Genomic DNA, 12,485 nt, shown 5'->3' on the forward strand with positions numbered 1-12,485 from the left:
TGCTCACGAATGATGAAACTTAAGACACTACTTGGGTCAGTAGCAAATCTGCTATAATTGGTTTCAGCATCAGCTAATAACCAGCAACCAGCTAAAGGCGCACCTCATTCACTGCAACACCCAAGTTCCAGTTGCTAGAGCAGCTTTAAATCTTTGCAGAAAACTGTTCCTATTCTGGTTTCTATCCTGGTTCACACTTCCCTTAGTAGCTGGCAGTCACCATCCTCTGCAGGGCTGTCAGAACTTTTGGCTTCAACCAAAACCAGTAGCTGGATTTCAAAAGAAAACTTGTTTATTGCAGGGATAGAAACTGCAAGAATCCCTCCTGAGAACATCTGTGAGGATGAGAGCTCTGGAAAGGAAGCCGATGAATCAATATTTTACCAATGCTTTCCTAATGCAGAGACACATTTTAAAACAGGATGTTAATATTTTCTGCTTTTTCTTCTGAACATATTTCTATCAGGAATCACAGTAATATGGAGTTCAGAAACATAGCCCATCCCAATTTTCTTTCCTCCTAAAATTCTCCCATAGTCTAATACTGACATAGTATTTATTGTATTATTTCTCATCATAGTGTTTTGCAATGTTCCTATACCAGCCCACATCTGAAAGTTCTAATGCTCGCCTTGACACTGCATTTTCAAAGAGCTGCAAATACACATTAGTTCATAAAGACCTGATGTGATTTACTAGCTCAGCTTTAAGAAGCTGGAAGCATATGAGGTGTGGTGCAGTAATTGCACTGTATGAACTACAGTGTCAATACATAGAAATCAATGGTGTACAATAAGAAAAGATAGCAAATAATTTCAAATAAATAGCTCTAGACACAGCAATTAATGTTACAATCAAACACTCAAAAACATCACAAAACATCTCCTGACTTACCTGAACTCAAAAACAGAGGAGAAAGAGGTGCTAAGCAGTGCTCAGAAACTTAGCACTTTCAAGCAGCTTCTCAGAACACAGCATATATAATCTGATATACTCAGAATATATATCAGCTTGTACTCAGAGCTGCCTGATTACCTGTCCACAAAAGACATTCTCAATTGACTCTCAAAAGCTCAAAAGAAGATCTGACAAGTAACACTATTTGGGATTTGCCTTAGTTCAACTGTATTCAAGTTCTAACCCAAAGTACTATAGCATTTAAGTATTCTAGCCTGAAGCAGCAATTCAAACCTGCTTTTTTCTCAGTTGTTGCCTGAAAAGAAAAAAAAAAGATGTAAAATAATCATAAAGTACTACGAAAATACAGGAGGCACTAGACTTAAAACACAGATTTTTTTAAATCTAAGAAAAAAGGGCATCCTGATAAGGCCTTTTGGCAAATTTGTGGGTATTTTAATGGATTTTATTTGCCTCCATATCAAAACAGAATAACCTGTTAACCAAAATAACACTAGAGATTGATTTAGTCTAATTAGAACAGGTTTTAGTTCTATTCTCGTCTCATCTTTACCTTCTCTTTTCCAAAAAGACCTGCTTTGCCAGCGTTTTAACATTGCAGGGTTGATTTTCTTATTTCCTATTCTCAGAATGATCAGTAGAGGGCCTAAATACACGCCTTTAGAAATTCTGTGTAGTTAATATTTTCAAATACTCCAAGTGTATCACTAAATAATCGGTGATACTCAGCATGCGTTACCTACAGACACAATAATCTTTATTCAAGTTAATCATTACTTATAGAAATGCTAAGGAATGCAGAGTTATTCTTCTGTCTATGCAGCAGCAATATTCTCCCAATTCCAAAATGCTTCTGAATGAAATTTCCAGCTTATGTCTGGAAAAGCAGAAACATTAAGAGGCGAAGTGCAGATCACCTGCATGTTTGCACCTACACATCACTCATATAATATATAAATTGATTTCAAGTATGTAAAAGCATTTGAAAATTAAGCCCTGGAAAACTACCTTTAGTTTCCTACCTTAATTTACTAAACCAAGGTGCATTTGTTTAACACTTGTCCTATGAATAGATAGTGATGAGCACCCTCACATCACTGCCCAGCTAACAAGCTCTTCACAGATCTCCAAGCCCTCTGAATCCACTGACACCAAAAATCATATTGGGTTCTAAGAAATGGTGCACTGGACAACTTCTGTCTTGGGAGCTGAAAAGTTATTTCATTTCCCACATTAATTTGACACAACTGTATAACAGAGACCTGATCTTCCCTTGGTCGTCTTTTTTTCCCCTTTTTCCTTCATATCTTTGTAAAGAAGGGACATAAATAACAAAATGAACTACAGCTAGAAATGTATTTTATGTAGATAAATCTATTGACACACTAACCACACCAGATCCTAATATACAAATCTCTTCATCCCCTTTCAGTGCTCTAGACTGTCTTAGTAGAGTTGCTCTTTCTCGTGATATATAAGGGCTCATTCATTCAGTAGATGAGAAATCTGGTATTTGAAACAAACAAACAAAAGACAAAACAGGTCCATACCAAAATTAGAGTGGGTTTAAATCTACCTTCCAAACCCTGGCCACTGCTCCTCTACACAGTACAAGTATCATTTACCAGTCTTACAATGTCTAGGTGAAATAAATAAATGTAGTACAGCTGGAATGTCCTGGCTGATGGTGATGCAGGGTTGTAAGGTTTGGTTATGAGAAATTTAAATATACTGTGGAATTTTACTGGGGTAAATCTTTTCAAAGATATTTTCACACATGGCTGTGTGGAAAACCAATCTGTTATCATCACTGCTAGTTTTTATTAGTAACAGCTTGGAAAAAAAAGAGCATAAGGCAAAACTGGGAAAGGTTTAACATATTTCTTTAGTAAGGAACAACTACAAACAATTTGTTCAAGCTGTTAACAGCTGTCACTGTTTCTATTTTCTGATCTAGCAAACAAATATCCCAAATCTGCGTTATACCTTACCCTGCCTTACTTTTTTTGGCTTAGCAGCAAGTGTTTGTATTTCACAAGATGGATATGATTAGCAAACAGAAGGATGGATGAGATCCAAATCACTAACTGAAGGAGAAGAAAAGCCATGGTCAGGAAGTAACTGAAACACAGAAAGTTTCAGTAATACAAAATCTGGCTGAGACTAAACAGACAGGAGCCTCACAAGAGGCTACAAATAGCAGCTGGAGGCCTTGAGCAACTCTAATTAACAGATAGAGCTCTGCATCCCTCTCCTGGGCTTTTCTTAAATTAGCTTAATATTTCTCTTCTCCACATTTCTCCTTTATCCTATTGCTTACCCATTTTTCAGTTGTAGCAGCAAGCCACATCTTCCCAATTTAGACAGTTATTCTAATGTTAAATCAGGTAAGTCAGACTTGCATCATTTCTGCTCTACAAAAAAGTCCTTTGCACACAGTGACCCGTGGGACACCACATCTCTAGCCACAAAAAGTTCCAAGGAAAAGAAAGTTCTATGGAAAGGAATAAGGCAAAAAACCACCAATGATCTACGAATCAAAAAAGCTTGAAAACCACTGATATATATACATACACTTACATGTGTTTGTGGCTTTTTTTTTTTTAAACTTACAGTTGGTGCTCCCTCTATCAATTGGTGTTGCTGATAGAAGACAGAAGAGGGATACAGTGCAAGGACTTAGGTACCAGGATAAACACAGTAACAAGCTACTCTAGAAAACAACATTTACAAAGAAAAGTTCAAAAGGATCTATATTAGAAAAGTTTTTAAATCATTGAACTTCCAACTTGCATTTCATGCTTTCTTTAGTGAAGAGCTGGTCACCTCTCAGATTCTAAAGCACTGAACTCTCATTTTGTGCTGCACTGCAGGTCTTAGTTTTGGACTGAAGCATCTGTGTGCAGCAGTAGTGATATAGCACTGTACCAAGAACAAATCAGCACTACAGTCTCACTCGCTGTATTTACCATTAAGATTTTGCATCATTCTTCTGGATTCAGACAGTGGCTGGCATGTAAAGGAAATCTGAATAAATCACTTTTGTAAATACAAAGAATTTGCTCACTGTAGGAAATAGCTCTGACATTCAAAACCTTTGCACCTTACCTCTAGCTTTGACCTGATCATGATCATTCACCAAGTACAAACATGGTGTGCTTCAGGATCTGCATGACCTGCACAGAACCTTTCACAAAAGGGACTGCATTTTAAGTATGCTGCCAGATAAAGACAGAAAAAAAAAGATAGAAAACTAAAGAAAAACTGAAATCTAGTCAATTTGGTTAAAAAAAATCTTTAAGCCTTGAAGAAACCATAAGTAAAAAAGCCTCAAAGATGAAAAACTGAAACACGAATATGAAAAACAGAAATAACAGCATTCCCTGGACACAATTACAGAAGACAGACTCATGGAACAGACATCTTTTTCTTCCAGGATGGGCGAATACTCCCCTCCGGGAAGACCTGCAACAACCTCAAATGATAAGCTCAGAGGATTCTTTTTCCTGTGTTAACTTCTGAGTCTTTGTATCTCTGTTCTTTGTTCATATTTGGTTTTCCCTCTTTTTTATTTCCTTGTCTATCCCTTCACATCTCATTCTTTTCTCAGATACGCCAACTGCTTCCTTTCTAGCTGGCCTGGGACCAAACAAATCTCAGACTACACAAAAATGCATAGCTAATGGTGGTGACTATGTTGAATAATAGTATTTTGTAGCTGAGAATTTGCTGTATTGAAAGGTGTTACCGTGTCCCTTGTAGTTGTAGTGATTTCCATGGAAGTAAATAGGAGGCATTACTTTCAGAGCAACCTTCATAATTTAAAGTTGGTGTATGTTTCTGCTTGCTTCCCAACCACCACCAAACACAGACCTTTATTGAGACAGGCTCAGTGAGTAACTGCATATTACTTCTCCAAAATACAGTCTATCATGCAACTGGCTGTAAGGTCTGTTACAGTTTATTATGAATTATACCTCCTAATTGGAGATTAAAGAAAATATGGGAAGCAGAGCTGGTCCCAATCCCTGCTCGTTCATAGCACACACCAGCTTCTGCATGTAGACAATTTCTAAACTGTTCTCCAAAATTTTTTTGATCATTAATGTAGAAATAGAAGAAAGTATTCTTTGGAAAACAGAACACTCAATTGGACAAAAAAAGAAACTAAGAGTGGTACTTAATGTTAATATTTTAAAAGCTCCTTAGCTTTTGGGTGATTAATCTCCACAAAGAAACATTCTTTTCATGCAAACTGAGTTCTATGCAGACATAGATTCTCCAATAAATTCACAGGCGTGAAGAAAATCTGCTGCTTGGCAGCTGCTTTTGGTATACAAGTATCACCTTATCCATTAGAAATGTACATTACGTGCTCTCCTTGGAACCCAAGGCACGTTTTTTCCATGAACTTATTTCTTATCTACATGTCTCCAGTCAATGCCTCAATCATTTCTCCAATGTCTAAGTACAGAATGCAGTACAAAAAAAAAATCTTAAAATTAACTGCAGGGCAGACAAGCAGGACTAGTAAGTAATGAACTCATTGGTTCCGAGAACCAAGCTACAATTTATTCACAGTGCTCCACTGGGTGGAGAACACGCAACTTTCAAAATACAGATTGCTGCAGTCACATAAAATTCAAAGTGATTTAGTTGCAGATTGTTGGCATTTATCAGAAGATTTTGTTTTTTCTGAAAAAAATAGAACCACACTTCCATTAATACCAGGCACATTAGCCTCATTGCAGCTAAGAAGCAATCCGTCCTATCCCTCACTGATGCACGGAGACCAGAAGCACCTTACTGTTTTGAAATGCAAAGAAGGCAATGCCAGCCCATCCACATGATTTCTAATTAATATCTTCAATGCATATTCCACCCAACTTAATATCCTTCCATCACGCAAATCTTTGGACTTCCCCTGTTTGAGAAGTCTACAGAAGGAAAATAAGTAATTTTTGCCTAGCACACATTAGAAGAAGCCACAGTTTGTGGTTTGTCTGGGGGCTTCTGAAAGAGTAGAAGGTATTTTCTTGCTTAACTACACTTTTACTACTTGCAGGTGTACTTCAGGGACTAGTACAACATGCCATCAACTCCGCACTCCCTTCTTTGGTGTTTAAGGCAGGAATCAGCACTGTAACAATTTCTGACAAAAATAACTCAAACTTTCAACATAATTCCTTCAATAACATTGACTGCTCTGAGAATTCGATACAACAGAGCAAAGCCCCATAAATCTCCACAAGATAAAGTCTTTATTCCAGCATCTTTAAAGCCATGCAAATGTCAGGTTCCATATGATCTATCTAGCAAAAGACAGATGATATTTTTCCTTTCTTTCTGTTTTTCCTTCTCCACCCCGCCATTTCTGGTGAGAGGAGCAGTTGGTTTGATGCCATCTGAGAGTTTCCATGTAAACAAAGGGCTGAGCTATTACCCACCTGTTACTGGTAGCCTTTTAATGACAGAATGTTTTTCTCAATATACCTGATAAGTTAACAACAAAAAAAATCCCCTAGTTAGCACCACACTGTCCCTACCAACCAGGTTAAATTTGCACGTATGCTTGGACTGGTGCACTCTGGCCTTAAAGAAAGCAAGCTAAAAGAAAGCCTTAGGGAGCACACAACCAAATCATTACACGAGAAATCTACTTTATTGCCCTTCACTCATCTCTAGTCCAATGTCTCTCTGGTTGCTCTGTGCATGGAGCTGGACACTTACTAGCGATGAAGAGTGGCAACCCATTTCAGGAGCTACAAACAACACAGTGGACAGCCAGGTGTTGAAAACCCCAGTAAGGTCACAGACAGATGTAGCTTATGACAACAACCCAGTATTTTCCAAGTCCCTTGCCATTTTCACAATACGACTTTCCAAGAAGTGGGCATACGCCAGACCTTCCTGCTGCAGTGCCTCACAATTACAGTAAGTGTGGTTTGTCTAGATCTGCCACAGATCCAGATCATTAGATTCTTACAGAATATATGCAGGTCATACAGGTTGGCAACTTTCCTGAAATTCTCAGGGAAAAAATTCATAGAAGGGAATATCTGGAGGCCTGCAAGGACGGAAGACACCTCCAGAGAGGAAAAACAAGGCCTGCATCTCCATTTAGTACTCCGTGGCATTTGCACTATCTTTCAGTATCTCCACTTGCAACCTGCACAGAAGCAATGGGGACGTAGAGCTTCACAGTTATGAATATGGATGCTGGCAGAAAATACAGGGACTGAGACATTTTCCATCACTTCCTGTGCTGACTTTTCCACATCATCCTCTTCAGCTATAAGGGAGAGGTAGACGGCAGTTTCTGTACCATCGTGATCTGAGCCTCCACAAACCCTTCTTACTCAGGTGGAAGAGAAGTGAGTCAGACACAAGTAAAAAGGCCATGAGAAAGAAAGCAGAGCACACTCATAAAACCAGACACATTCCCAAACAAGCCACAAGGTGGAATGAGGGTAGATTTTTACTTGGGCTGCCAGCCTTCCTGAGCTCAGCTCAGCTCCTAAATTTCACATGATAGCAACTGCAAACAGTGCTTCTGAAAGGAAGGAGCCATTCCCACAAGGAAGATGCAGCCTTGGGACTCAGCTGAACACATTCAGCCAAAATGCACTGAAATATACAAATTAAAGCTCTGAATTTTCTTCACAGAATCCCCTCTACAGCTGGGAAGTCTGGATGGCACCTACTTATTTCCATTCAAAATGATAAAGCAACAAAAGAAGCCTGTGTGAAGGAAGGGATCTCTGCTGAAGAAAAGAACAAGTCTATTTCCACACTTAGACTACAAAACTGTTCAAAGAGTCACAATGAGAGACCCGTGCACTTTGGCACAGTGAAGAATGGAGTTTCAGATCATAAAAATCTATTAAAATGCGTATTTGAACAAAACTGGTATTGACTCAGCACCAAAATAGCCTGAGGGTTACACCTGCATACTCAAATTAATTTTCAAGTGCCTCTTCTGCTATGCAGGGTATTTTATGTTACAGTTGTATCATACTTACATAACCTACTCGAAATGTATTTCCCCTTGTTTTGAGTAACAGCTTTCTGGAGACGTCTCACAAAGTCTAACTCAGAAAGAAATTAAAGGCAAGAGTCTTTCCTCTGTACTCTTTCCTGACTAGCACACAGACCACCTGCTGAGCCGAGATCAAACAGGTCTCTTTGCTGATTTCTGAGCACAGGTTAAAACATACTCAGTTATTAATTATTCGAGGCTTATATTAAGCCTTTTAATGTCTTCATCATGAGAGCTCTGTATGACTTACTGTTAAGTGTTTTTAGACAGATCTCACTGGCAGTGGAGTATATATATGTTCAGTGCAACATACCGTGGAATAGTAACCAGAGTCAGAGGGGTTAAGCACATATACTTACCTAATCTCAGTCCCAAGGAATATTAAACTACACTATTGTTATTCCAGATATCTTCTTCTTAAAGACATCTAACGATTGCAATTCTACTCCCCACCTCCTCCCACGCACCAGTAGTCTATCCAAGCACTCTGCTAACCTCGCTCTTCTCTTCTTTGATGTTATTCAAGTCTCTTTTTACTTCTTGTCATAAATACCTTAGAAATGGAATAGACCATTCTCTTCCTCATTGTGAAATCCCTTATAATTTCCCTAAAGTCTCTTCATGTGAAATGGAAACAGTTATTTCCATCACTGGCAGGCTATTTCCTCCAACGGCAGGTTTTCCGCACTTCTCATCATTCTCACTGCCTTCCTCTGTATTCTTTCAAGTTGACACAAAACTTTCATGAAAAATGTAGCACAAGAGTACAGCCATTGAGGCTTGAATCAGGCATAAGGATAACTCCTTATGTTCACTAGAACAACAATGCTATATAAACTGACACTGGGTTACGTTTGAGCAAATGTTATAAACCGATTAACACCTTTTATTGCAATAAAACTGGAGCAGTTCTACAAAAACAGCCGTAATAAGTACATATCAAAGGCAACGTTCTCACATAAACAAACTACACAATACAAATTATTCTATGAAAAGCAATGATCTGCTCAGGAATCAGCAGTACTGTCATTTACTCTCAGTCCGGAGATATACAACCATATAAAAGAACCACAGTAGCTAGTAGCTAACCCTCTGCTATCCTGATATCCTCCTGAAACACCACCAGCAAAGAGCTTTCACCAGGCCACTCTGAACATCTGACAGGCGAGAGGCTTGGTCCAGCTTTCCCCATCTGACAGAAAGTGTCCAGACTGGGTCAAATAGTAGCTATGAATTATGTAAACTCAAAGAGCCCCAAACCAGCGCTGATTAACTATATTAGAAAAAGTCGTTTCCATCCTGTGACAGTGGTTTTCAAATGAGTTTGAGGACAACTGTCTGCTCCCTTCCAGCTCAGGGTTTTCTTTTCTACAGGCAGTGGAATTCCTGTAATGTGAAACTAGAAAATATACTTTTGTCCTTTGTACTTACCCTTCTCTTTGGTACTCCTCGTCCAAATTTGACAAAAGCTGGGACCCAGCCACAGACAGATCAAGTGCAGCTAAGGGTAGATCTCGATAAGCAAAATTAACAAGCTGAACAGGGGCAATGCTTTTGGTCTCTTCTTCAACTTGCTGTGAAATTATCTCAACTTCTGAAACACCACCTTCTATTGCAGGCCTGAAAACATAATTAGCAAAATAAAAACCGCTGTCTACAGAGGCACATACATGTATACATTTAACCTATATAAACAAACAAGCAAATAAAAATAAGTTGGAGACAATAACTTTGCAGAACTCTAACAAGCAGGCAACTTAAATGGCAAGGTCACTGAGGGAGGTATCCTCATTAAGGGGGCACAGACCAAATGTCTCCAAACTTGTCTTCAGTAGATCTCACAGAAAGCAACAGAAATCTCACAGATAAAAGAAAGCAGCGTTTTACTCTGCTAGAGCTGCTTCAAAAGCACTGAATGTAAACGAATGTGTTATAAACAAATGTGGAAACAATGTATGAACCCAAAAGGAAAACACCTGTGCAAAACAAACAAGAATAACAGAAAGAAGGCATGCAAATACACCAACTAAAAACTCCCTGCTTTGTAACTTGTCCAAGTGAACAATGAAAAGTTAAGCTTATTAATTATTATACAAATCAGCAGTTAGTTAATGGCTGCATTTTGACCCCCCTCACTGTGGATACTACAATCAAAGAGCTTTTGAGAGGTGGTGACTTGACTTCATTCAATGGCAAAAGATTACTCTGTTAGAAGTTACTTCAAACTAATTCTGAAAGGAGAACAAAGATTCAGGAGAATTATGAACTCATCTATAAAGGTTATCTTATGCAGCTATTTGTACAGCTTTTAAGTCCAGACATGTATTTTTCTACCACTCCAGTAACATTAATGCAAACTGCACACAAGCAAAAACAGCATCTGACTATATGCATGCTCTCCACATTTATAACAAGATACTACTTACCTAGAACTCAAACTTTGTCAGCTATCATGCTATTTAGCACATTTGAAGGATGAATTCATTGTAGGAGAAAGCTTGCATGAGAAGTCCCAGCAGGGACTGATCCTTCGCAGTCCCCAGTGAGAGCTCCTTGCTTCACATGACTCAGAGCAGGGTGCAAACAATCCGCTCTGGCTTTTATCCTTGGAAGTTTATGAACTTCCCAGAACTCTCAGGCTGCTTTTCAGAAGCTTTTAACAGCAGGTGCAAAGATACTCTTTTTCCTTTGAGATACAGTTAAAAAGCACATAGCACTCAGCTTACTTCTTATTTGACTGCAAAAGTTGCATGGGTTATTTTGTCTTACAGTTTATTAAAATATTCCAGCTATTCAAGCAAACTGAGTAATATGTTTGGTTTTTTTTTTCCCCAGAAAAATGAATTATTTAGTAGAGTTCTTAACTCATGTATCTTGTAAATCTAAAGATGTGAGCGAAGGAACTAAAATTCTATGTGAAAGGGAAAGAAAAACCTATTGCTTAGAGCCTAAACATTAGGCTAACCCTTTTGGATGGAAAATGTTCATTCAGATTTAAAGGAGCTAAATCGCTGCCAGCATTACACAAGAAAGTCATTTGAAAAACCTGAAAAAGCTTTTATAACTCAAGTACGTGTCAGAGAAAGGCTGTGCCTGAATCACAGAATCAGAATATCCCAAGTTGGAAGGGACTTCCAAGGATCACTGAATCCAATCCCTGGCTCCACACAGAACCACTCTAACCCAAACCCTATGTCTGACATCAGCATATGAAGGCTCCTTGGGCTCCAGCAGCTCGAGGCTGTGCCATGGTCACCACCCTCTGGGGCAGAACCTTTCCCTAACCCCACCTGACCCACCTCCATGCCATTCCTTTGGGCCCTGTCGCTGTCCCCAGAGGGCAGAGCTCAGCACTGCCCTCCACTCCCTGTAAGGAGCTGCAGCCTCCATGAGGCCTCCCCTCAGCCTGCTCTGCTCTGAACAAACCAGGAACCTCACACGACTTGCCCTCTAGACCATTCACCATCTCTGCAGCCCTCCTCTGGATGCTCTCTAATCTTTATGTCCTAATCTAATCTTTATGTCCTTCTTATATTGTGGCACCCAAACCTGCACACAGAGCTTGAGGTGAGGCTGCACAGCACAGAGCAGAGTGGGACAATCCCTCCCCTCATCCAGCTGGCAGTGCTAGGCCTGATACACCCCAGGGCACATTGCTGGCTCACATTCAACTTGCCATCAACCAGAACCCCTAGATCTCCTTCCATGGGGCTACTCTCCAGCCTCTTGCTTCCCAGTCTGTACATATATCCAAAATTGACCCCTTCCCAGGTACAGAATCTGGCAGTTGCTCTAATTAAACTTTGTGTAGTCGGTGACCGCCCATCCTTTCAGTTTGTCAAGATCTCTCTGCAGTGCCTCTCTATCCTTGAAGGAGTCAACAGCTCCTCCCAGCTTAGTGTTGCCTGTCTTAATATACCTTCAAGTCCCGTATCCATGTCATTTACGAAAATGTTAAAGAGAACTGGCCCTGAAATGGAGACCTGTGGAATCCCTTGGTGGCTGGCTGCCATCCTGATGTAATTTCATTTATTATAACCCTTAGAGCCTGACCCATCAGCCAGTTATTCACTTATCACTTTCTTTTTCTTTCTAACTACATATATGCTGGACATTTTGTCCAGGATGATATGGTGAGTAACAATATCAAAAGCTTTACTGAAATTGCATCAGCTGGCTTCCCTTAGTCAAGCAGGTGGGTAACCATGTCACAAATGGAGATAAGTTAATTAAACAGAACTTGCTCCTTGTGAACTCACATTGCTTGAGACCAGTGACTGCATTATCTTCCAGGTGCTTTCCTATGACTCCAGAATAATTTTATCAGGCACTGAAGACTGACAGGGAGTCATACCATCACGCCATGCAGAAAGTAGAAGTAAAGGGAGGCACTATTATATGAACAACCTAAAGGATTATTTTATTTTAAACTTGCCTAACTAATGACTGAAAGTATTGAGAATCATGTCATTTCCAGCAGAAATGTATTTTATCTGTCAACTAAATCCAGAAACAGGACCTAATTTTA

At 39.4% G+C, this 12,485-nt stretch overlaps 1 protein-coding gene across 5 annotated transcripts in view; it reads right to left on the reverse strand.

Moving 5' to 3' along the window:
• TMEM266 (transmembrane protein 266) overlaps positions 1 to 12,485 on the reverse strand; it is an 81,008-nt gene that overhangs the window by 42,089 nt on the left and 26,434 nt on the right. For all 5 annotated transcript variants that reach the window (XM_021406861.1, XM_021406857.1, XM_021406860.1 and 2 more), the window contains one exon: positions 9,389 to 9,577. In XM_021406861.1, coding sequence (XP_021262536.1) covers positions 9,389 to 9,577 — 189 coding nt within the window. The remainder of the gene's footprint in view (positions 1 to 9,388; positions 9,578 to 12,485) is intronic.

Source organism: Numida meleagris, chromosome 9 (assembly GCF_002078875.1).
Source record: "Numida meleagris isolate 19003 breed g44 Domestic line chromosome 9, NumMel1.0, whole genome shotgun sequence".
Lineage (NCBI taxonomy): Eukaryota > Metazoa > Chordata > Aves > Galliformes > Numididae > Numida > Numida meleagris.